The sequence below is a fragment of the Saxophila tyrrhenica genome (assembly GCF_035928015.1).
Source record: "Saxophila tyrrhenica strain CCFEE 5935 chromosome Unknown scaffold_10, whole genome shotgun sequence".
NCBI lineage: Eukaryota > Fungi > Ascomycota > Dothideomycetes > Mycosphaerellales > Extremaceae > Saxophila > Saxophila tyrrhenica.
The window spans coordinates 813,109-833,625 of NW_027041742.1; the positions used below are offsets into that span (position 1 = coordinate 813,109).

General features: G+C 53.6%; 11 protein-coding genes across 11 annotated transcripts; 7 read left to right on the top strand and 4 right to left on the bottom strand.

Moving 5' to 3' along the window:
- Positions 1-295: 295 nt before the first annotated feature.
- LTR77_006860 (uncharacterized protein) lies at positions 296-1,972 on the bottom strand (the record flags this gene model as incomplete). The annotated part of the gene is made up of 2 exons (XM_064804100.1): positions 296-1,724; positions 1,821-1,972. The coding sequence occupies 2 exons, from the start codon at positions 1,970-1,972 to the stop codon at positions 296-298; spliced, it is 1,581 nt and encodes a 526-aa protein (XP_064657901.1).
- A 643-nt stretch (positions 1,973-2,615) lies between these two features.
- LTR77_006861 (uncharacterized protein) lies at positions 2,616-4,651 on the top strand (the record flags this gene model as incomplete). Its single annotated transcript, XM_064804101.1, has 11 exons — positions 2,616-2,864; positions 2,918-3,078; positions 3,127-3,242; positions 3,291-3,429; positions 3,488-3,509; positions 3,558-3,624; positions 3,681-3,862; positions 3,914-4,030; positions 4,082-4,176; positions 4,227-4,396; positions 4,455-4,651. The coding sequence occupies 11 exons, from the start codon at positions 2,616-2,618 to the stop codon at positions 4,649-4,651; spliced, it is 1,515 nt and encodes a 504-aa protein (XP_064657902.1).
- A 505-nt stretch (positions 4,652-5,156) lies between these two features.
- LTR77_006862 (uncharacterized protein) lies at positions 5,157-7,789 on the top strand (the record flags this gene model as incomplete). The annotated part of the gene is made up of 2 exons (XM_064804102.1): positions 5,157-6,501; positions 6,567-7,789. 2 exons carry the CDS (start codon positions 5,157-5,159, stop codon positions 7,787-7,789), a joined length of 2,568 nt encoding a protein of 855 aa, XP_064657903.1.
- A 136-nt stretch (positions 7,790-7,925) lies between these two features.
- On the bottom strand, positions 7,926-9,009 carry LTR77_006863 (uncharacterized protein; the record flags this gene model as incomplete). The annotated part of the gene is made up of 3 exons (XM_064804103.1): positions 7,926-8,399; positions 8,459-8,849; positions 8,912-9,009. 3 exons carry the CDS (start codon positions 9,007-9,009, stop codon positions 7,926-7,928), a joined length of 963 nt encoding a protein of 320 aa, XP_064657904.1.
- Positions 9,010-9,575: 566 nt separating this feature from the next.
- Positions 9,576-11,005, top strand: LTR77_006864 (uncharacterized protein; the record flags this gene model as incomplete). Its single annotated transcript, XM_064804104.1, has 2 exons — positions 9,576-9,859; positions 9,913-11,005. The coding sequence occupies 2 exons, from the start codon at positions 9,576-9,578 to the stop codon at positions 11,003-11,005; spliced, it is 1,377 nt and encodes a 458-aa protein (XP_064657905.1).
- A 471-nt stretch (positions 11,006-11,476) lies between these two features.
- Positions 11,477-12,078, top strand: LTR77_006865 (uncharacterized protein; the record flags this gene model as incomplete). Its single annotated transcript, XM_064804105.1, has 3 exons — positions 11,477-11,572; positions 11,642-11,859; positions 11,910-12,078. The coding sequence occupies 3 exons, from the start codon at positions 11,477-11,479 to the stop codon at positions 12,076-12,078; spliced, it is 483 nt and encodes a 160-aa protein (XP_064657906.1).
- A 35-nt stretch (positions 12,079-12,113) lies between these two features.
- Positions 12,114-12,569, top strand: LTR77_006866 (uncharacterized protein; the record flags this gene model as incomplete). The annotated part of the gene is made up of 2 exons (XM_064804106.1): positions 12,114-12,193; positions 12,248-12,569. 2 exons carry the CDS (start codon positions 12,114-12,116, stop codon positions 12,567-12,569), a joined length of 402 nt encoding a protein of 133 aa, XP_064657907.1.
- Positions 12,570-12,820: 251 nt separating this feature from the next.
- LTR77_006867 (uncharacterized protein) lies at positions 12,821-13,772 on the top strand (the record flags this gene model as incomplete). The annotated part of the gene is made up of 2 exons (XM_064804107.1): positions 12,821-13,268; positions 13,318-13,772. The coding sequence occupies 2 exons, from the start codon at positions 12,821-12,823 to the stop codon at positions 13,770-13,772; spliced, it is 903 nt and encodes a 300-aa protein (XP_064657908.1).
- Positions 13,773-14,699: 927 nt separating this feature from the next.
- LTR77_006868 (uncharacterized protein) lies at positions 14,700-15,291 on the bottom strand (the record flags this gene model as incomplete). Its single annotated transcript, XM_064804108.1, has 2 exons — positions 14,700-14,855; positions 14,905-15,291. 2 exons carry the CDS (start codon positions 15,289-15,291, stop codon positions 14,700-14,702), a joined length of 543 nt encoding a protein of 180 aa, XP_064657909.1.
- Positions 15,292-16,511: 1,220 nt separating this feature from the next.
- LTR77_006869 (uncharacterized protein) lies at positions 16,512-18,318 on the top strand (the record flags this gene model as incomplete). Its single annotated transcript, XM_064804109.1, has 2 exons — positions 16,512-17,108; positions 17,335-18,318. The coding sequence occupies 2 exons, from the start codon at positions 16,512-16,514 to the stop codon at positions 18,316-18,318; spliced, it is 1,581 nt and encodes a 526-aa protein (XP_064657910.1).
- A 222-nt stretch (positions 18,319-18,540) lies between these two features.
- LTR77_006870 (uncharacterized protein) lies at positions 18,541-20,098 on the bottom strand (the record flags this gene model as incomplete). The annotated part of the gene is made up of 2 exons (XM_064804110.1): positions 18,541-18,680; positions 18,733-20,098. 2 exons carry the CDS (start codon positions 20,096-20,098, stop codon positions 18,541-18,543), a joined length of 1,506 nt encoding a protein of 501 aa, XP_064657911.1.
- Between the last annotated feature and the right edge of the window lie 419 nt (positions 20,099-20,517).

Genomic DNA, 20,517 nt, shown 5'->3' on the forward strand with positions numbered 1-20,517 from the left:
GGCAACTCAACGCCCTCTCCCTCTCATCAACCCGTCACAAGTAAATTCCAACCTCCGACCCAGCGTCGGCCGAACCGTCAGTGCGCATTGCATGTCCATTTGGAGATGTCTGGCGTCCGGACATTGAGTTCTTCACCGAGATCCTAGCTGCCAGAGTGACCTTGTCTTCCATCTTGATGCTCGACCAGGCGCTGGGCCAGCTCGTGCCGCGAGAGTGTACAAACGTGGGTCACAACTCGCTCGATCATATTCGAAACCCCTGTGAGACAGGACCCAAGCGCAGTCTCATTGACCCCTACAACTTTGGAGCAATGGCTGTTCCATCTTTCTGTAAATTCTCCGCAGCATGCTTGCCCGCCACCCTTGCCATGACGGAAGACCGTATCAACGATGCCCCAGCTGCATAGCCGTAGTAGAACCCACCAGTCATCTCACCCATAGCGTAGAGGCCTGGCATAACGCTGCCTTCATTGTTGAGCACTCGAGCTGAGGTATCAGTCTTTATCCCGCCGAATGTGAACGTGATGCCGACGGTCACAGCGTAGGCAACATACGGCGGCGAGTCGATCGGCTGAGCCCAGTTGCTCTTCCGTGGCGAGTAGCCGTCTGCAGTGGACATTCCGTCGTTGGAGTACGGGTCGAAGTTCTTCCCAGCTTGGGTCGCTGCGTTGAACGATTTGACGGTCGACGTGAGGTTATCGATGTTGACGCCCATCTTCTCGGCCAGGCCCTCAAGAGTGTCGGCCTGCATCGGCGTGGCGTACATCTTGTACTTCTCACTGACCAAAGAGACGGTCTTTTGATCGAATACCTGGAACGCCTTTGCTTCTTGTTCTCCGGCAATCGCTGAACCAACTTTAGAGTAGATGAGGCTGATCTCGTCTTCGCCTTCGTCCGTGAAGCGCTTGCCGGCTTTGTTCACCATGATAGAATAGGGGAACGAATATCGCTCCCAAGCATCAAGGGTCTTCATATCTCCCATCAGCGGAGCATTAGCATCCTGCGGAGCGCAATGGTAGCCGCCCCAGTGGCCGTGTGCTTGGGATCCTGCTGCTAACGCCTTCTCCAGCATCGTGCCTGTATTGAAGCGGCTGCCTCTAACGATGGCGAATTCGGCTCCCTGGCCGAGATACTGTCGGCGCATCCTATAACGGAGGGCAAAGGAGTTAGCGAGTGTCTCAGACATGGTAGGCATCTGCTCATGGTACCTTGGGTTCGCTTCGAATCCGCCGCAAGCCAGGATAACATTGCCGTAGAACTCGCAGAAGCCGTCTTGACTTCGAGCCTGTACCCCGAGGACTCGATCGCCGTCCAGGATCAGATCGTGGGCTGGCATGGTATAGTAGACAGAAATGCTGGTCTTCTCAGTCGTCTTCCACAGCTCATCGACTAGGCCTCGTCCGTAGTCCCTGGTTACTACTGGCACACCAGAGGCAAGTTCCTGTACGCCTTCTTTGCCTTCGTGAGAGACCCAGAAGTTAAGCGGTAGCTTGAAGCGGACACCGTGGTCGGCCAGCCATTTCATGGTGTCATAACCATGATCGATTATCATTCTGATCTCATCTCTGTCGTGCCTTCCTCCAGATTTGGAAAGCATGTCCGAGGTGAAGTCCTGTTCACTGTATTCTCCCATTGAGCAACGGTCCGCCTCGGCAAGGCCTTCTTGGTCCAAAAGGGGTAGGAGGTGGTCTTTGCCATTATGCACAAATCTCCATGCTGTACCACTTGAGGACCACATGGCATGATGGTCAGCAATGACTTGTACTACGTAGGATTCGTGTACGCCATTCAAGAAAATGCTTCCTCTCTTCATTGCTTACCTAAAGCGACTGTTACCTCCTCGTTCCCCTGGCTTCGCTGCTTCGATGATGGCAACTCGAGCACCAGCCTCGTGAGCCGTCAAAGCAGCACAGAGGGCCGTGTTGCCGCCGCCTACCACCACTACATCAAAGTCGAATTTGCGTGTCGGCATTGTAGGGACTCAAAGGAGACCATCAGATCAAGAGTCGCTACAGTACCCGATACTGGCTTGGTCGATTCTCGACGCAAGGTATGGAAGCTCGCAAGTCTCGTCGACACAATGCGTGGCCGAGTCGAACCATCGGTGTTCTTACAGATCTTGGAAGGCCCTAGTCTTTGTACAGTGGAATGCGTGATGAGTTCCAAGACGGGACAGGTTGGAGAAGGGTGAAGACGGGGAAGTGGTCCATGTTCGGGAAGTGCCTGCTTTCCAGGTTCTCCAATGGAAGTCAGCCTCTCTCCTACCCCACCCCCTTCTCCACCCTTCTCCTCCTTCGAGCTCACTCTGCAGACGCTAACCCACGAATTGGAGACACTAACCCACACACCATGGTATGCGCACGTGGAAGGCAGACATCAGAGAGCTCTTTGTGCTCTCGCGGGCAAAAAAGGTCGCCCTTGGCAGTCGTCGCTGGGGCATGGAGACCGGCATCGACGGGAGTATGGGGTACTCCTTAAGAATCACGGTAGGTGATGAGACATATTTCTTCCATTTCACTTGTTCCTGCTGCATCTAGTCCATATCGCTAGCTACAACTTCTCTACATCTCACCTGCGTTTGACGAAGCATTTTTGAACTTCCATCCCCGGCGATCATGGACGAGAAGAACACGACAGCCCATCATGAAGGCCACCATCCAGACAAGCAAGAGATCGAACTTGAGCACGCTCACCAGCGAAGTACGATTCCTGAAGACATCCCAGTACGGGAGGCGCTCGAGAACCATTTGGACGATGACCCAAAGCTCTTGAGACGGGTGAAGAGGAAGGTAGATCTCAGGCTGACATTGGTACTCGCTCTGCTGTACACGTGTGCATTCATCGACAGATCCAACTTGGGCAATGTAAGTTAGGCGACTGCGATGCAGAGGAAACTCAAGATTGATGAGATCTGCAGGCCTCGATCGCCGGTATGAGCGATGACTTGAATCTAGATGTCGGTAACCGATACAGTATCGTGGCAATGATCTTCTTCGTCGGCTATGCCCTGGTGGATGTACCGTCGACACCGCTCATGAAGAAGATTGGGGCGTCGTTCATGGTCCCGACAGTATGCTTGTATGTCTCCTTGCAATCTCGTTTCCTGCCAGAGCTGACCTATATCAGATGCTTCGGAGTCCTTACGATAGCGCAAGGCTTTATTCATAGCTGGGGGGCTCTCGCAGCGTTGCGTGTCATGCTGGGTGTCTTTGAGGGAGCTCTGCTTCCTGCTACGCTTTTCCGTAAGTCGCCCGCCCACAGCTGAGGAGCATGTCTCATGATGGTCGCAGTGCTCCAAGTATGGTATACTCGTTTCGAGTTCCACAAACGACAGGCAGCGTATTATCTCGTCGGTATCGCTTCGAGCGGTCTTTCGGGCTTGCTGGCATATGGCATAGAGAAGATGGATGGAACCGCTGGGATTGCCGGGTATGTTGTGCATTGGTGACATGGTGGGTACGAAACATTGCTAATCTATGATCTTTAGTTGGCGCTGGATCTTCATAATCGTACGGTATCACCACCTGGCATACTCCCATGGCTGACCCTGGATGCAGGAAGGCATTGCAAGCTCCGCAATCGCGGTGGGCGCATACTTCGTCTTAGTCGACCTCCCTGAAGATGGTAAGAGCATCATCAAACCAGGCAAGCTCTGGACGCAGCCACTGACACCCCGGCAGCTACCAAGAGGAATCTTCTGAGAATGCCGGCTTTCCTAAGCAAGCAAGAAGCAGCAGTGCTCATCGCCCATATCGAAAGAGACCGCGGTGATGCTTCTACGGAGAATTTTGGTCTGAAAGACATGATCCACAACTTGAAGGACTGGAAAGTCTGGGAGTTTGCGTCTTATGTGATGTTCAACGTACGTGTGAATGCCTGTGAACACGGGAGACAGCATCACTGACCTACACAGAACACCGCTTTGTACGCCTTCTCGTTCTTCCTGCCGATCATTCTCCGAGATGGATTCGGATACTCGTACTCACGTGCCAATCTGTTGACCTTCCCGCCATATGCTGTGTCCTTGGTGGTTCGTGCCTTTCATCTCCCGATCAAAGGGCATGCCTGACTGTCTCTGCAGTGGATGGCCGCCGTCTCGTGGTTCTGCGATTACTACAGGACCCGAGGGCCGGTCATGGTTTTCAACAGCTGCATGTATCTTACTGGACTGAGCATGTAAGTGCAGAGCTCACCGAACACCCATTGAGGTACTAACCCTCGGACAGCGTTGGCTTCGCGGACGACCTCGACACTCGATACGCAGGCGTTTTCCTTGGTGTGCTGGGCATCACTGGAAACGTACCGACACAATTCGCCTACCAGCATAGCAATACTGTTGGACAATCGAAACGTGCAATGACCACGGCTTTGATGACGATTGGAGGTGCTTTTGGCGGTAAGACCTCCTCAAAGCATCTGGCCTGTAGGCACACCATACTAACCCCGCCCTCAAGGTATCATCTCTGGAAATATTTTCCGCGAGCAGGATGCGCCGACATATGTGCCTGGCATTGCAATCTGCATGTCCTTCCAGGTCATCACTATCTTCTTGGTTTGCAAGAACTTCATTGTCTATTCATGGTGTAACCGCAAGGCCGACAGAGGAGAGATGGTGATTCAGGGAGAGCCGTCATTCCGCTACACTTTATAGTTCAGCCGCGGAGCTTGTGGTACGGTCTTACCCGGCAACCATGAGGCAGCGAAAGCGGCCCACCAGGCCGGAGTGCCCCGTCCAAGGGACATTCTCACAGACAGTGACCGGCTGCTGAAGAGAGTGCTGTGGCCTTTTTGGCCGCAATCACGTATCGGAGAAGTCTGCTGGATATGCCCGTCTTGTCGACAGCTTGCCCGAATTGTTGGGATACAGGCTATTTGACAGTGGTGGATTCTGAAGTCAGGCGAGATGAAGCCAACCATACCATAAAATCATCATCAGCACCAGATTTTTCGAACACAACGGCAGAAATCCCTGTCACCACGCGATGCCATGCAGTTGATCCTGCCGTGATCCGAGCCAGCGAGTCAGTCCAAAGTGAGGGGGAGGCGGAGAATGCCGGCATTTTATTCCCATATTCATATATCGCCGAGCTCCCTCTCCACACCTTAATTGTTTCTCCAGCCCAGATTAATGTTCAAGGTTTCCTTGGGGTAGCGAGATGACTGATCAGCCTCCACAAGATCAGCCATTCCAGTGTCAGTACTGCCAGAGGCGTTTCAAGAGGCTAGAACATCTTCAGCGCCACGAGAGGACGCACACGAAAGAAGCGCCATACCAGTGTCCGTGCGGGAAAGCCTTTCCACGTGGCGATCTGCTGCGGAGACACGAGAGAAGTGCTCATAATGTGGACACGACGAGAAGACGGACTTCGATATACAGCTATGGAAAGACTAGCCCGGAGAAGGAGAGGCCTCGAAAACCTTCAAACGTCGACTGGGTTCAGAGTACGACACCTCCTCTGGATGACGCCGGAATAAAGAACAATACCTTCAGTTCACTCGCCAATGTATCTATGTCACAAAGTAACGGCGGGAGCGCTGCGACTGTTCAAACTGAAGATGGCGACGCCAAACATCCAAATCCTGGACTTTACACCAATGATAGTGTATCTATTCCATATCTCCATGGCGATGCCTCGAACGGAGCGACTGGGACGTTTGATGAGCAGACGAATATGGACTGGATGGCCTTCGGAGAACCGATGAATGACCCTTTCGATCTCTTCGGCGAAGGAGATGCTTTCCTCGAGAACGTGGACTTCTCTTCACTCTTCCTACCTGCAGGCTTCGGTCTGGACCAGAACCCTCCTATGGATCCAACGCTCGCATCGAATGCCGACTACCAGGGCAATATAGCAACGCAAGGACCCATTGCCAGAGAGCATGAACTGGCAGAACCTCATGTCGAGCAGAATTCCATTTCAAGGTTTGGATCCCCTTTGCCCTCCATAAGACCAGAACCAAAGCCTGGCTCGAAGCTGGCAACTTACCGAGACGTCACTTCTACTCGGCCAGCGCCATGTTGGAAGATCTCGGTGTCGGACTATTCGGCTCTCGAAGCAAGTTTGGCAGCACTGCTACCTGCCCTTCCGCACGACTTTGCCCTACCATCCCGCCACACAGCTTCGAGATATCTAGAAGGGTGCGTGCGAGGTACCTACGAACACATGCCGATCTTGCACGTACCGTCGTGGTCGGTCAGAACAGCAGCACCTGACCTCACCTTGAGTATGCTGGCTGTTGGCGCGGTGTTCAAGCTGGAAGGGGCGAAGGCGAAGACGCTTTTCTACGCAGCAAAAGCTGCGATCCTTCATCAGCTCCGGAGACGAGATTCAAAAGCTGTCTCCAGCTTGATTGGCCTCGAGACGCCACGGACGAGTAACGGTGATTTCTCAGATGCGACAAGCCAGCATACTTCGCTCGGATCGATCGATGATCAGCATTCAATCGCTGGCGATCGCCTTCAGTCGATGCAGGCTATTCTAAACTTGATGGTGCTCGGTAGTAAGTACTGCTCAACCCTCGCACACTTTTGATGTACCTTGCTGACGTTCTGGACTTCCTGTCAGGCTGGGGCCCGCGAGAGCTCATCGGCGAAGCAATCACTTTCCAGAGTCTGCTCGCGGAACTTGTCCGAGCAGACGGCGTAGGACCTGAGAGCGAACCTACATGGAGTCCTACTCTAAGCGGAGACAAGCAAGATGCATGGCAGAACTGGATCCGTACGGAGAGCCTTCGACGTACAAAGCTCTTCGCATACACCTTTGTCAATCTGCAGAGTGTGGCGTTCAATGTCGCACCCTGTATGCTGACTTCCGAGATGCAAATCAACACCCCGGCCGGACAAGACGAGTGGAACGCCAAAAGCGCCGAGTCGTGGGCGGGTGCTGCCCAAGCATCGAAGATAGTCTCTACCCCCTTCATGTTTGCTTTCCGCTCGCTGTTCCAACCTGACTCTACCGCACCATCGCCGCCGAGTTCAGCATTGGCCAACTACGCTCTAATCTTTGCATTACTGCAATGCATCTTCTTGCTACGGGAAGGTCGTGCTACGCTACCATGTGTAACGACGGCGGACAGCTTACGACCTGATGACGTTGACTCGATCAGCAATGCTTTGCAGCGGTGGCAAGCTAGATGGGAGAACTGTCCGGAGAGTACCATTGACCCTGTTTCGGCGAGCGGACCTGTGGCATTTAACTCCACCGCCCTCCTTCGACTAGCTTGGATCCGGCTCCACGCTGATCTTGGACCATGTCGCAGTCTTGCCAGTGGGGACTCAAATCTGATCGTGGAAGCTTTCAAGAGCTGTCCGCCGCTTCGCAGACACCCTGGACTAGCCGTTCCGATCGTACAAGCAGGACACGCCCTCTCCATCCCAGTCCGTCTCGGCATAGCCTACGTCTCCAAGACCCAAACATTATCTTGGAGTGTCCAGCACTCTCTCTGCAACCTCGAATGCGCCATCTTTGTCTCTAAGTGGTTCGACACTGTCGCCACCACCCTCTCTACTACTCCTTTGACAGCGCAAGAGGTTGGGCTCATCTACATGTTCCGAAGCATCGTCCAAGAGACTGGGTTCTTCAAGGACGAAGCATTCGAGTCTCCGAACGACGAGCAGGGCTGGCGGACTCTGATTAGACATCTTGGGACGGCGACTGCGACGCTTTGGGCGGAGATCTTCAGTGGGACGCATGTATTTGATTTCGTCTCGACGATTGGGGTGAGCTTGAGGAAGTATACGAAGCAACTTGAGGATGCCCATACGCCTATTACTGCTGATTGTGTTTGAAGTTTGGATGTCGACTTTGTTTCTGAATACAAAAGCATGGCTGCGATGATGAGGAACAGGCACGGAACGATACCCTTTGAGACCTGATGCATTTGGATAGCAGCAGCCCGAAAGCTCGTCATTCAACGCTACGCCGCTATAGCTTCCCAGGAAAGAACCTCTCCTGGTTGTTATCCGCCCAACCCTTATCATGCGCAATGATCCATTCAACATTGTCCCCATTTGTCTTAACAAAATCCTGGATCATGGCAATCGTCGTCCTCGCCACCGGCAAATTGGAATGCACGCTCCGCATCTCCCCATGGGCATCCGGGTACATCGCAATCTCCTTCTCGCCGGTAATGATTCTGCTATCGTGGCAGCAGTCACCGCCGAGGTATACCCACTTCTCTGGACCGAGCCGGGCGAGCAGGTTCACGTGGCCCTGGAGGTGGCCGGGAGCGTCGATGATGTAGACACTGCCATCGCCGAAGAAGTCGATGGCGTGTTTGAGGGTGCTAATGGGCTTCCACTGGTGGGACGTCTGTTGCGAAGTTGCGCAGGCGAGATCTTTGCCGGGAGAGTCGGGGCCAGGCGGGAATTCGGTGCTGCGGTCTAAAGGAAGGGGATCCTGCGGCATGTTAGCTTGGTTTGATGTCCTTGATGGCGAAGGTAGCGTTGGCTGCTCACCTTTTCGAACATCTCAGGCGGGTAATGAGGCGCTCCGTGCTTGACAGTGTGCAATGTTCCACTACCGAGCACGAATTTCGAATTGGGATAATCAGCCGGCATACCAATGTGATCCCAATGGGTATGACTGAGGATCACATAGTCGACGTCCTTGGCCGGATCAAGGCCGCCCTCCTCCAGACTGGCCTTGGTGTCTGGCAGGTTAGTGATCGGTTGGCGTTTGGAGAGATGGTCCTGCATGCCAGCGGCGTACTGGCTCATGTCTCGCTTGATGCCCAGGTCGAAGACGATTCGCTCTGGTGGTCCGCCACCGGGCCGTGGACGCTGGATTAGAAAGCACATTGATGGGACGGTCTTGAGCGCTTCGGGGTCTGCGTTGGTGATGAATAGCCTGGAATTGCATTTAGTCGATCTGCTGTACCGCTTTGGATTTGCAGATGTCATGATATTTACCTTTCGGGCAGCGTCACCCAGCCTCCGTTCAAGGCGGACACTTTTACATATGTCTGATTGGAGCCCGGAGGCGGAAGAGTCTCGCCTTTCGAACCCATTGTCGACGGGACAAGATTGGGATGTACAACGAAATTCAGCCTTTGGTGTGTTTTAAGGCGGCAGCAAGATGCAAGGCTGACTGTGGGAGATCACGCAAAGACCTTTTGCACTTCGGTTCCGGCGAATGTTTGTGTCTACAAGCGCTGTCCCAGAAGTAGTTCTTCAAGCTGATCCTGGGCGTCGGACTTTTCTCCAACAGGAAGTCTCGTGAGGGCCCCGCAGCTCTTCTTCCATCCACTCCACGCCGTGGAGCAGACGATGCCGCTGATGTCGTCCAAATCAAAGCGGAACATCAATTCCGAAGTGACATGGAACCGTGGTCGACCAAGCCAGAGCGGGGCAACAGCTCTTCGACGTAGCTCGTGGAGATGCGAAGTGCCGAAGAGCATCTCTGAGTCGAGTTGACCACCGATGCCGGTATGGAGCGACTCCTGCCCAGCTCCACAAAGCCGTAGTCGTGCAGTGGTTCCCAAACAAACATTTGTATCGGCTCACAGCAGTTAACGAGAGCATACCTGAACCAAAGGGACTGGAGCTTACCTCGACCACGATAGCACCAACCAGTATGAACGGCACCTCATCCCGTAACGATACCTTGATCCGATTGACGGCCGCCCGTCTGAAAAAGATATCAACGACCGAAGTTTCACCGCAGCTCAAAGAAAAGACCACGTTAGCAATCCTAGATTACCTTGGAGCCGTTGCTTCCGGTCTCAAAGCCCCATGGGCATCTCAAGCAATCAAGTATGGTCGAAGCCAGCAAGGAGTGCGTGAAGCACACGCTTGGGGATTGCAGGAAGATGCTTCGGCCAAGACTGCTGCGTATGTCAACGCACTATTGGCACATAGGTGAGTTCGTTCATTCGATTGAAGCCTGAAGCATGTCCTGATAGATACGATAGCGCGATCCGAGACGACATGCATCTGAAGTCGAACAGCCATATCGGAGGCATAGTCATCTCAGCAGCTCTGGCACTGGCGCAACGAGACAACTGGAGCGGCGATCAACTGCTGCGAGCTGTCATTGGAGGTTACGAAGCTGCGTCCTTCATCGGAACCGCCGTTCAGCAGAGCGCAGGCTACAACCGGCATTTCCGACCAAGCGGCATCTGCGGTGGATTTGGTGCGGCAGCTGCAGCAATCACGGCATCGAATGCCTCGGAAGACGTCGCGATCAACGCTCTCGCGTTTGCTGCAAACATGGGGAGCGGCGTCAACGAGTGGGCGTGGGCCGGTGGTGTGGAGATCTACACCGAGATGGGATCGGCTTCGCAGGCTGGTATTGATGCGTTTGAGCTTGCGAAGGCTGGGCTTGAATGCAGTGAGACGCTTTTGGAGGGCAGGGCTGGACTGTTCGCTGCGCTTGGGGCTTCGGAGGGCACGCAGCTGTACCAGGAGCGGCTGCAGACGGAGATCGGCTCAGGACTGATAGACGTCCGGTTCAAGCCAGTGGCTGGATGCAACTATGCGCAGACACCCATCGCGGTGGCCATCTGGCTGTCTCAAAAACATGACCTGTCGAAGGGGATCAAGAGCGTCCATGTCGACTGCACAAGTGGCGCGAAGCAGTATCCTGGGTGTGACAATCCTGGTCCTTTCTCCAATGTCCAGCAGACCAAGATGGCTATTCACTTTGGAGTCAGCACTGGGCTACTCCACGGCAAGGTCTCTGAGGAGCTCTTCAAGCAGTACGATTCTCAAGACATCGCCAATGTGGTATCATGCTGTACGGTCGAGGCCGCGCAAGACTTTGAGCAGAGCTTCAAAGAGGGACGTCAGCCGGCAAGAGTCAGTGTTACGCTCAAGGACGGCAGCGTCGTGAAGGAAGAGCTTCCAGATGTGCCGTGGTTGGATGGAGAAGCTGTCCGCGCTCGGTATGGCGAGAAGACTGCGGAGATGTTGGGCTCTGACAGGTCAAGAAGACTTGCTGATCTGTTAGGAGGTCTTGGGGATCTCAAGGACTGCTCGGATATCTTCAAGTTCTTCAAAGGTTGAGCAGTTTAGACGCCTTGAAATATGCTTTACGGTCCGCACGCATCCTGACCAGAATGCATCTGGTACTGTACTCTGTCGCCGTACTGCCTTAGGTTCACTCAATCAAGCACGCTCCATCTTTGTCCATCAATCTGCTGGTTGACGATGTTGTGATAGAGGAAGAGGACGCGACTGGACGTGTTGTGGAGAATGCTCCAACATGGCCCGGCAAAACGATTGTCCGCGACATCGGACTTCACGTTGGTGTCCATTTCTCCAACACCCTCGTGATGGGAATATCGAAGTTCGTCGACCTCGTGATTATCGAAACAAGGTAGCCTCATTGAGACGGAGATTCCACCGTCTTCAGTATATCTGTGCAGCGTCTGTTCTGAGTATTGCAGCCCCTCTTGCCACTGAAGCCATTGTCTGTACTCCTATTGCTTGACTCAACAGCTCCAAGATCGCAGTTCAGTTCTCGAAGTCGTAAAGATGGCTCTCCCAAATGGACCGCCGATATATCCAGATCTCAAAGGCAAGATTGTCCTGATCACAGGTATTGGGCAACAGGGGGACCCGGAGATGTGGGTAAGACTTGGTTCAAGCGAACAACTACACCCTCCAACAAAGCTGATCCCAATGTCGTTCGATATATAGGGCAACGGAGCAGCAACAGCTCGAGTCTTCGGCCAAAACGGTTGCAAGATCTTCGGTTGTGACTTGAGCATCAAAAGTGCCCAGCACACTCAGCAGAAGCTCCAGTCCGAAGGGACCGAGATGGAGGTCATGACAGCAGATGTGACTAAGACGGATCAGTGCAAGCAATTGGTCGACGCTTGTATGAAGAGATACGGACGTATTGATATTTTAGTCAAGTAAGTCGACTTCATCAACACCTCGAACGCTCGCTAACGAGAATCCACAGCAATGTAGGCATGTCGCAAGCCGGCGGCCCGGCTGATATGCCGGAGGAGGTCTGGGACGCTCAGATGGATGTGAATTTGAAGAGCGTAAGTGGTTCCGCGAAGAGGACCTCTCAGAGACCTTTGCTTGGCGATCGAAAGCAACTCGAGACGTATGCTAAGGTTCGCTGAAGGTCTACCTCATGTGTCACCATGTTCTGCCAATCATGGAGGCTCAAAAGTCTGGTGCAGTTGTCAACTTAGGCAGCATTGCCGCCCTGCGATACATTGGAAAGCCTCAGATTGCGTAGGAATCTTTCCTCCTTGATAACATTGAGCAATTTGCTAATACATCTTTAAGCTACAATACAACAAAAGCCGGCATTATACAGTTCACAAAAGCTACAGCGTTGATCTACGCAAAGAAGGGCGTCCGTCTAAATACCGTCATTCCCGGTTTGATCCACACTCCCTTGATCGGCAGTCTCGCCGAGAAGTACAACAACGGCGATGTTGAGGGCCTGATCAAGAAGCGAGACAGCAGCGTGCCCATGGGCAAGATGGGAGAGTCACACGACACGGCTTATTGTATTGTCTTCTTGGCGAGTCAGTGTGCAAGACACATTACGGGACAGAAGCTGGTTGTTGACGGCGGCATTGTTGGTAATGCTGCGCCTGGTTAATAGAACAAAGGGGCGGAGTCGCAGGACTAGCAATACCATTTGACAACGATCATATTCGAGGAGAGAATGTACGATTATTTCCGAGGCCGTGCCATCATCCGTTTGCCAGCTCCCACAATCCGTTCGCCGATGACAGCCGTCGGGTATACGATCGTTCGTTGACTCCAAACATCGACAAGGTGGTCAGCATGATGGAAGGCGTTGACGGTTCATAGCCCGTAAGGGATTCACTTCCTCCTCAAGACTCCATAATGTCGTCCGAACAAGGCCCAGACATCGACCCCATCAGAGACGCCCGCAGAATCTTCGACGTTCTCTCCAAAGGCGGCCTTGCAATCATTCCCGTCAACGTCGGATACGCTATCTGTGCGGGCGACTCGATCGCATTGGAGAGAGCGTTCCAAACCAAACAGCGCAAGCCGCACAAAGGCCATGCAATGATGGGAAGATATGCATTACACAAGGAGATCCACACCTTGCCACCTAGGGAAGCGGGTATGACCAAACTCGTTCACGACCTCGACCTACCCCTCGGACTTGTAGCGCCTTTCAAACAGGACCATCCGATGATTCGAAAGTTGGGCGCCGAGACGCTGGAGCGGAGCTCGATCGAGGGAACTATGGCGATGCTTGTGAATGGGGGACAGCTGCAGGACGAACTCGCGCGGTTGGCGCTGGAGGCTGGAACGCCGGTGATGGGTTCGAGTGCTAATCTGACGGGGCAGAGGACTGTATTGTCTGGTCGAAGACATCGAGCCACAGATTTTGGAGGCGGCGGATATTGTGATCGATTATGGAAGGCAGAAGTATAATACTCCTAGGACCTCGTCGACGATGTTCGACTTCAAGAACATGAAGTTGTTGAGGTACGGAGCTTGCTATGATGTGGTCAAGGATACGTTGAAACGGTGGTATGGGATTGAGCTGCCGGAGGATCCTGGGAAAGATGGGTTGTTCTCGGGGCATGCTGTTGAGGCTATGAATAAGTATCGACTTACTTACGAAAGCGCAATTACCAAGATGCGGCGCTCTTGTCCCCTGCTAAGACAAGAACCTCATTCCACTCCGAGGTCTGGCCACGCTTCGATCTTTCGCAAGACCCAGCCGACCAGTGGCAACGCCATCTGGAGCCTCCCCAGACGACGGGCTCACCTCACCAAACTTGCCTTTGACATGGCCAAGCTTCTGTGCAACCCCTCGTAGTCCGGTGGCAGAATTGACCTCTCGTAGCAGAGGCGCATCCATGGCTAGCGCAGTGCAGAATGGAGACAGCGTCAGGTTGCACCCGAGCGTCCACCAGCCCCAAAACATCGGTAGTATAAGTAGGACCGCGATCAGCTGTACAATCGCAGCTCCTACGTGCCATGCCAGATTCGACTGGAAAACCTTGCGGGTCACGGACTGCAAAGCAGTGACGTTTTAGAAGATAGGAACGCCAGGGTCGACGAGTTGCGTCAGATTTGTCCAAGAACTAGTTGAGGCCGCCCCGCGCAGCATCATTTTGTGGTACGCAAGGACAACGTCGTCGGTTGGATCGTTGAAAGCGAGGCCAAGACGAGTACCCGTCCAACCGGGTGCTAAGTGGCTCAGAGTTTCTGTTGTGAACGTGCCGATCTCTGGCGCATATGTGGCTCCGTTGCCGCTCGTTTCGCTCCGAACAACGGAGCTGTTGGTACTTTTCAGCGACGCTGGACTGATCTGCCACGACACAGATCGGCATTCCTGTCGGGCAACGCCTGGTCCGTGGATGGTCGCTTTACACTCGTGAAACAAGCGCAGTGTTAGCGATCATAATCCAACAGATGACTGCTGAGCGCTTACCGTTCCGTTGCAGCCTGTGCCTGACAACGCAATCGGCAAACCTTTCAGCGTATCGTACGCCATGGCCTCTGTCAAAGAGGGGGCGAACAAGATGTGGTCTTCTGCATAGCCAGAGAACCCGTTGGGAAGCTCAGCAGGTAAAGCTACACTGATTGTTGTGTTAGTTTCTTGAGTGTGCCGAACGACGAACGACGCTCGTTGGAGTAACGGCCCGTCGATGATGACCAGGGATCCGGCAATGCAAGCAAGACTGAGCAAGCTCATGTAGCGACTGTACAACAACGTCTGCACTAGACTAAGTGAGACTTGCTACTGGCGTTCGAGCGAGCCGATCGTACGTCCGCGGGATGCGGAGAACCACCAAGAGATGGGGATAGCTTCCATGCGAGCAAGTGCGAGACTGCTATTGGCCAAAGCAGATGCAATGGCCAGGTAGACGGTGGGTTGAACGGGCCAAGACTCGATCTGCGCAAGGTCAGTAGATGCGTGTTATGCCTGAGCAGATCGTACGGACCGGTTCACCGTCCGATATGATTAAGACCATCAGCGCTGCACAGGCGCAGCTTATGGTGACGCACAGCGCCATGATACCAGCAATGGGCTTGATTTGTAGGACTGACGGCTGCCAAATCCCTTCCGGGCGTCTGCACAGGGCCTGCCAGCGCCTCACAAGCGGGTGCACAGGATGGACTTGGTTGGAAGATGTTGGTTTGACCTGCACTCGCACCGGCAGCTCCAGCTTATCGGCCTGCTTGACAACGCCGTCATAGCCACTTGGAGAGGTAGGCGTGCTGCCGCTACGTGTGGTCGAGCCAGAGTCGATCCTAGCCACACGCTCACGCTTTCGAGGTCCAACGTCCGGGCCAAACAGAGTATGATCGACGAGACTAGACGCGCGCATCTTTCGATCGAAGATGGAGGCGTCGAGCGATGCAGATCGAGAAACACAGTCAGCGAAGGGCAAGGCCAGATGATATATCATGGCTTCGGCAGCTTCCGGCCGGAGAGGAAGCAGCACGAGTGACTCGGAGTCAGCAACCAGCATTGTGGCATGATACAACGCTTGACGCACATTGCCCTGCCGGAGACTTGGTCATATGCACGGCGCTTGAGTCTCCAGAGGTCGTAGTCTAACGGACGGTGGCATCCGGTGTTGTCGTATTTCCTTCCACAGATCCTATTTCTGAGGCAGTGATATGCTCTGGTAGGCATCAGCTGCTAATAACTACCTGCCAAACATAATAGAGGATGCAATGAGACTCAAGAAAGGTTCAATCGGATTACGGGAAGTCGGCTACTGCCATGGACAGGAAGGTATTGCGGTGGCGTTGCTTTGTCGATTGTCAATCGACTCACAAGCGCGTGAGCGTCGAAGAGACCTCCAAAGCCTGAGACTGCCAGTGTATTGGCTCGCAGTTGAAAGAGATCCATAGATGGCCGTAATTGTTCGCCTACCCTCCCCCTGAAGAGCTTACCAAGATCGTGGCTTCACGCCAGAAGCAGAATCGACAAATCGTGCATAGCATCGTCGTCAGTGTCAAGGCTTGCGACGGGGAAGAGAGACCAGAATCCGGGTCGTGGAATGGAGCTCAGGAGGAAGTTGGGGAGGTGAAGACGAGAAGACGGGCATATTTTCGGCATTCGCCGGCCGAGGCTAACCGTGTTGGGAAGGAAGAGGATATTAGAGTTGCTCTCTGCTCTCCTGTCTTCTCATGCACTCGCCCTATGATCCACCTAATGTGATGAGACATACATGATAGCGAGACACCATGACCGGAGACGGAGTACGGCTCAGCTGCGCCCAATGTATGATTAATATCGACTACTGTTCAAGACTGTCCGCTGAGATCTGATCACTGTAGGCACGCGTCGTAAGATAAAATGCGACAAAGGACTACCTTGTTCAGCTTGTGTGGCGAGTGGACTGGACTGTATGGCCGTACAGCGTCAACGTCGTCCTCGAGGACGCAGTGGCAAGTCAACAGCACTCAAGGACCGGATAGCACGCCTCGAGACTGCCATTGCTCAGCTGCAAGGGACACCGCCTGATTCGGGTCAGCCACATGTGAGAAAATCCTCCATACAAGAAGACCGTTCCTCAGTGCCAGCGCTAATCTGTGTATGGATCAGCTGGGGAATAGAGATCGAGATGAGGCTTCTCGGAGCAGCACCAACTTGTCCACGAGATCCCCGGCTTCGCAGAGTTTTGTGGCACCTGACTTCTGGCAAACACTAGTTGAAGCTGTTGAAGATGTTCGGCAAGTCATTGACTCTGAAGACGAGTCTGAAGGGAGCGGTGAGGCTCAAACGAGCCCAGAAGACCAAGCAGCAACTCTCCCCGTTGGTTCTGAGGCTCTGCTATTTGGCTATACATTGGCCATGAGCACTCCTTCGCATGATGCACACTGGTCTCATGAGCAGCTGACAAGCATATACCACGACCGCTTTGATGCTTTGTTCAAGGTACTGCACTGGCCAACCGCAATTGCACAGATGACACAGGCCGACCCGAAGCCCTGGAGTTGCTCTTTCGTGGAGCAGCAAGCTCTCAGGTCGGCCGTACATTTCGGCGCCGTGTGTACTTTGCAGGCCCATGAGGTGAGCGAGAAGAGTGCAATCACTGAGCAATATCGCTCTGTGGCCGAGACTAGTCTCATCAGCGCAGGTCTTCTGACCACGAGAAGCCTCGTGGTTTTACAGGCTTTTGTCATCTATCTGGTACGTCCGACCACCCAGATTTGTCCAGTTCTTTTGTCCGCTGACCTCGCTCGAGGCTGGCCTGCGCTCATGTCAAGCCAATGCGCAGCAGTGGAGCCTCTTAGCACTTGCAGTCCGGCTCTCCACGCCTCTAAATGTTTCTGAAATTGCTGGAAGCGGCGAGCATGACCTGAGAACCACCTTACATAGAAGGCTATGGTACTGCATCGGAGTGCTGGACATGCAGAGTGCCATTGATCGTGGCTTCAAGCCTTTGTTACGTTCAAAGGACTTCCAAGTTCTTCCTCTCAACGTCAACGATGCTGACATACCCTGTGAAGATGATCCCGGAAGCTCAATCGCCTCCAGCAGCGATCGCGACGACTTCACGGAAATGACATTTCCTCAGGTCTCCTGTCGCGCTGGCCTCTCTCTGCGAAGAGTGGCAGAGCATCAGTTTGCCGAGTCGGCCGCTGGTTGCTCTCCGAATGCATGGTGGGAGAGACAAGTGGCCATCGTCAATGAACACGAGGCCTATGTAATGACGCTCTCACATCGCTTTGACGCACTGAATCAACCCACGCCTCTCCAAGCATTTACCATCGCGGTGGCTCGCGAGAGCCTTCTCGCCATGCGGCTTCAATTGCACCGCCCACTTTATCGGCATCCACATGACCTTCGACCACCGTCAGGTGGGTTTGACGTCTTGCAAGCCGCCGTGGAAGTTCTCGAAAGCGCCGCGTTTAAGGTCCGTCCGGAGTTTGCGAAATGGTCATGGTTTGCCTGGGTCAAGTGGTACGCTCTTGCTATTGTCCTGGCCGAGTTGTGTACTCGCACGTGGGATGAGAGATCTGCTCAAGCCTGGATAATAGCGCAGACTTCCTACGATGCATATGCGCAAGTCGTGGCCGATGCGGAGAGTGGCCACTTGTGGAAGCCAATTGCAAGACTCATGCGGAAGGCAACAGAGATTGCTCGTAGTCAAAACCTTCCCATGCCACTGGCAGGTCAGAACGAGGTGCAGCACACTGACCATGACCCAAACCTGATGACTCAGATGCCGCCGCTCTCGAGCAGCATGGAGAACGATGGAGGGAAGCCTTTTCAAGCCTTGGACTTTGATTTCGGGATGGCCGGTGGAGATGAGTATGATCCGTTGGCCTGGATGCACTGGGACATGTTTGTGGATGACATGCAGCAAAACAATGTACAAGGACTTGGCCTCCCTTGACCCACTTCAAGACGTGCCACCGGCCAGGGATCATCTCACTTCGCAGTGTAGTAGCGCTCTTGGCTGGCACTGGTCAGCTGCACCTGGCGCTGTTCTTACAATCAACTCAACGCACACAAGCCTGTCCTCTGCAATACTTCCGGACACTGTCCCGTTCTCTCCAGGCGAAGATCATCATCGATCGTCGACGTGAATGGCCTAGTATCTCACTTCGCAAGCTGGTCATTCGATCGGATGAAGCTGTATGATGAGCTTGTTGCCTACCGGCGTTGCGATGAAGTATTCCGATTGCTCAATGCCTTCGTCATCAACGATTGATGTCTCGAAGTTCGTGTATATTGATGCGATGAGCAGCTTGAGTACTACGCCAACCAGTCAGTTCTAGCTCGTTGGAGGTGCAGTAGACATACTCACCATGCGTTGCAAAATTCGATCCGATACACATTCGTCCTCCACTCCCAAAGGCCCAGAACCACTTTCGGATGACCGCGGATGGAGGGAATGAACTGCTGTCTTTCGGACGATCTGGTACAGCCATCCATCTCTCAGGAAGCCAGTCGTTGGGTCGGGGAAATACATCCGCTTGTCGATGCAAGCTGTACGGATTACTGCTGATTTTAGTACCGGCGGGGATGTAGTAGCCATGGAGCATGATGCCTCCTTCCGGTACGACTCGTGGCTGGCGTGCAGGGGCGGCGGCATGCAGGCGAAGTGTCTCTGTAAGAATACCGCTGAGCAGTGGAAGAAAGTCGATGTCGGCCGGTGGCGGCAGTGTCTTCTCCGCTCCACCCAGCGTGACTGATGGTTGAAGAGTCGAAAGTTCAGCGCGCAGCCTCTCCTGCATTCGCAAGTCCAACGACATCCGGTATATTATATAAGTCAAAGTAATTGCAAAGGTCTCATGCGTAGCAATAATGTGGTCAAGCATCTCACTGGCGCATCTCTTCATTAGGTCTTCCTGTGACAACGGTTCACCTTCGGCCTTGTTCTTCTGCACTAGTTGCGAGTACAGCTGGCCGAAGACGACTGGGCGAGTCCCGTCCACGTGGTCCTGGTGCGGCTGAGCTTGGGAAGCAAGAGTCTCCGTGGCCAGCCTCATGCAAACCCTCTCCATGGCATTGTCCTCTCCGCTCTTGTCCAGATCCAGGATCTTTGACCGGTCCTTGAAGTAGTCTTCTCGGCTATGTTTGTTCTGGAGAAAGTTGGTATAGTGGCCGGTCCCGAAGATGTATGCAGTCATGAAATCAATGCCAGCCCATTGGAACAGAGGCATGACATTGAGATGTGACTTGTCGTTCGCACACTTATGCAGCAAAGGTAAGAGCTTCTCAAGCACAATAACTCTCGACAAGGTCTCAACTTCGCTCGACCGTTGGATATAAGATTTCGCATACACGTTTGCAATCATCCGTTTCTGCACGGAATGCGGCCGATGTTCCAGAGTCGAGACCATATTCGGCGTCCCATAGTTTGCAAAGTAGGTTGAATACCAAGGATGCTTCTCCAGACCGGCAGTGTAGATGGCTCTCAGACCTTCGAGGGAGACCACACTGACTTCCTGTGGTCCAAGGCGAACCACAGGTCCATTGTTCTGGTGGGCTACTAGGAGGGTCGTCAGCTCTTTGCGCAACGATAGCTGCCGATCGAACCATTTGGCGGTAATTGAGCAGAGTGGGTGTGCCGTGGGAAGTTTCGACAACGGGGAAAAGAATGCTGGATTCAGGATGTAATTGTAGATCAGCACGCAAAGCAGCGCTGCTATGCCAATGATCGTCAACATCGCTTCCAAGAAACGACAGGGTAAAGGAGAGTCGACGTGCAGGGTACAGTGGAAAGTTGTTGGAGTGAGATTGACAGTAGGTACACGATGCACGTTGGCAGTAGCTCGCAGGTCCTACATGGCGCCGACCTGCAGCTACTCGAGCTCTTCTTTCTCCAAACCCTGCTAGCTTTTGTGCTGGGTCAGCTTGTTCGACAGACCATTTAGTTCTTCGATTGTGATCCGGGCAGGCGGTGCTATAAATATACTACCACTGTCGAACCTCTCGTGCGTCCAACTGTCGACCGGAGCGGCGAGCAGATACGCGCATCCCAAGAGAGACCTCAGAAGTGCGCAAAGAGGGTTCGCACGTACAACAAAGTTTTGTCTCATGTCACAACAGCCCAATCCAGCGTTGCGGACGTCTTTCCTCTCAAAGA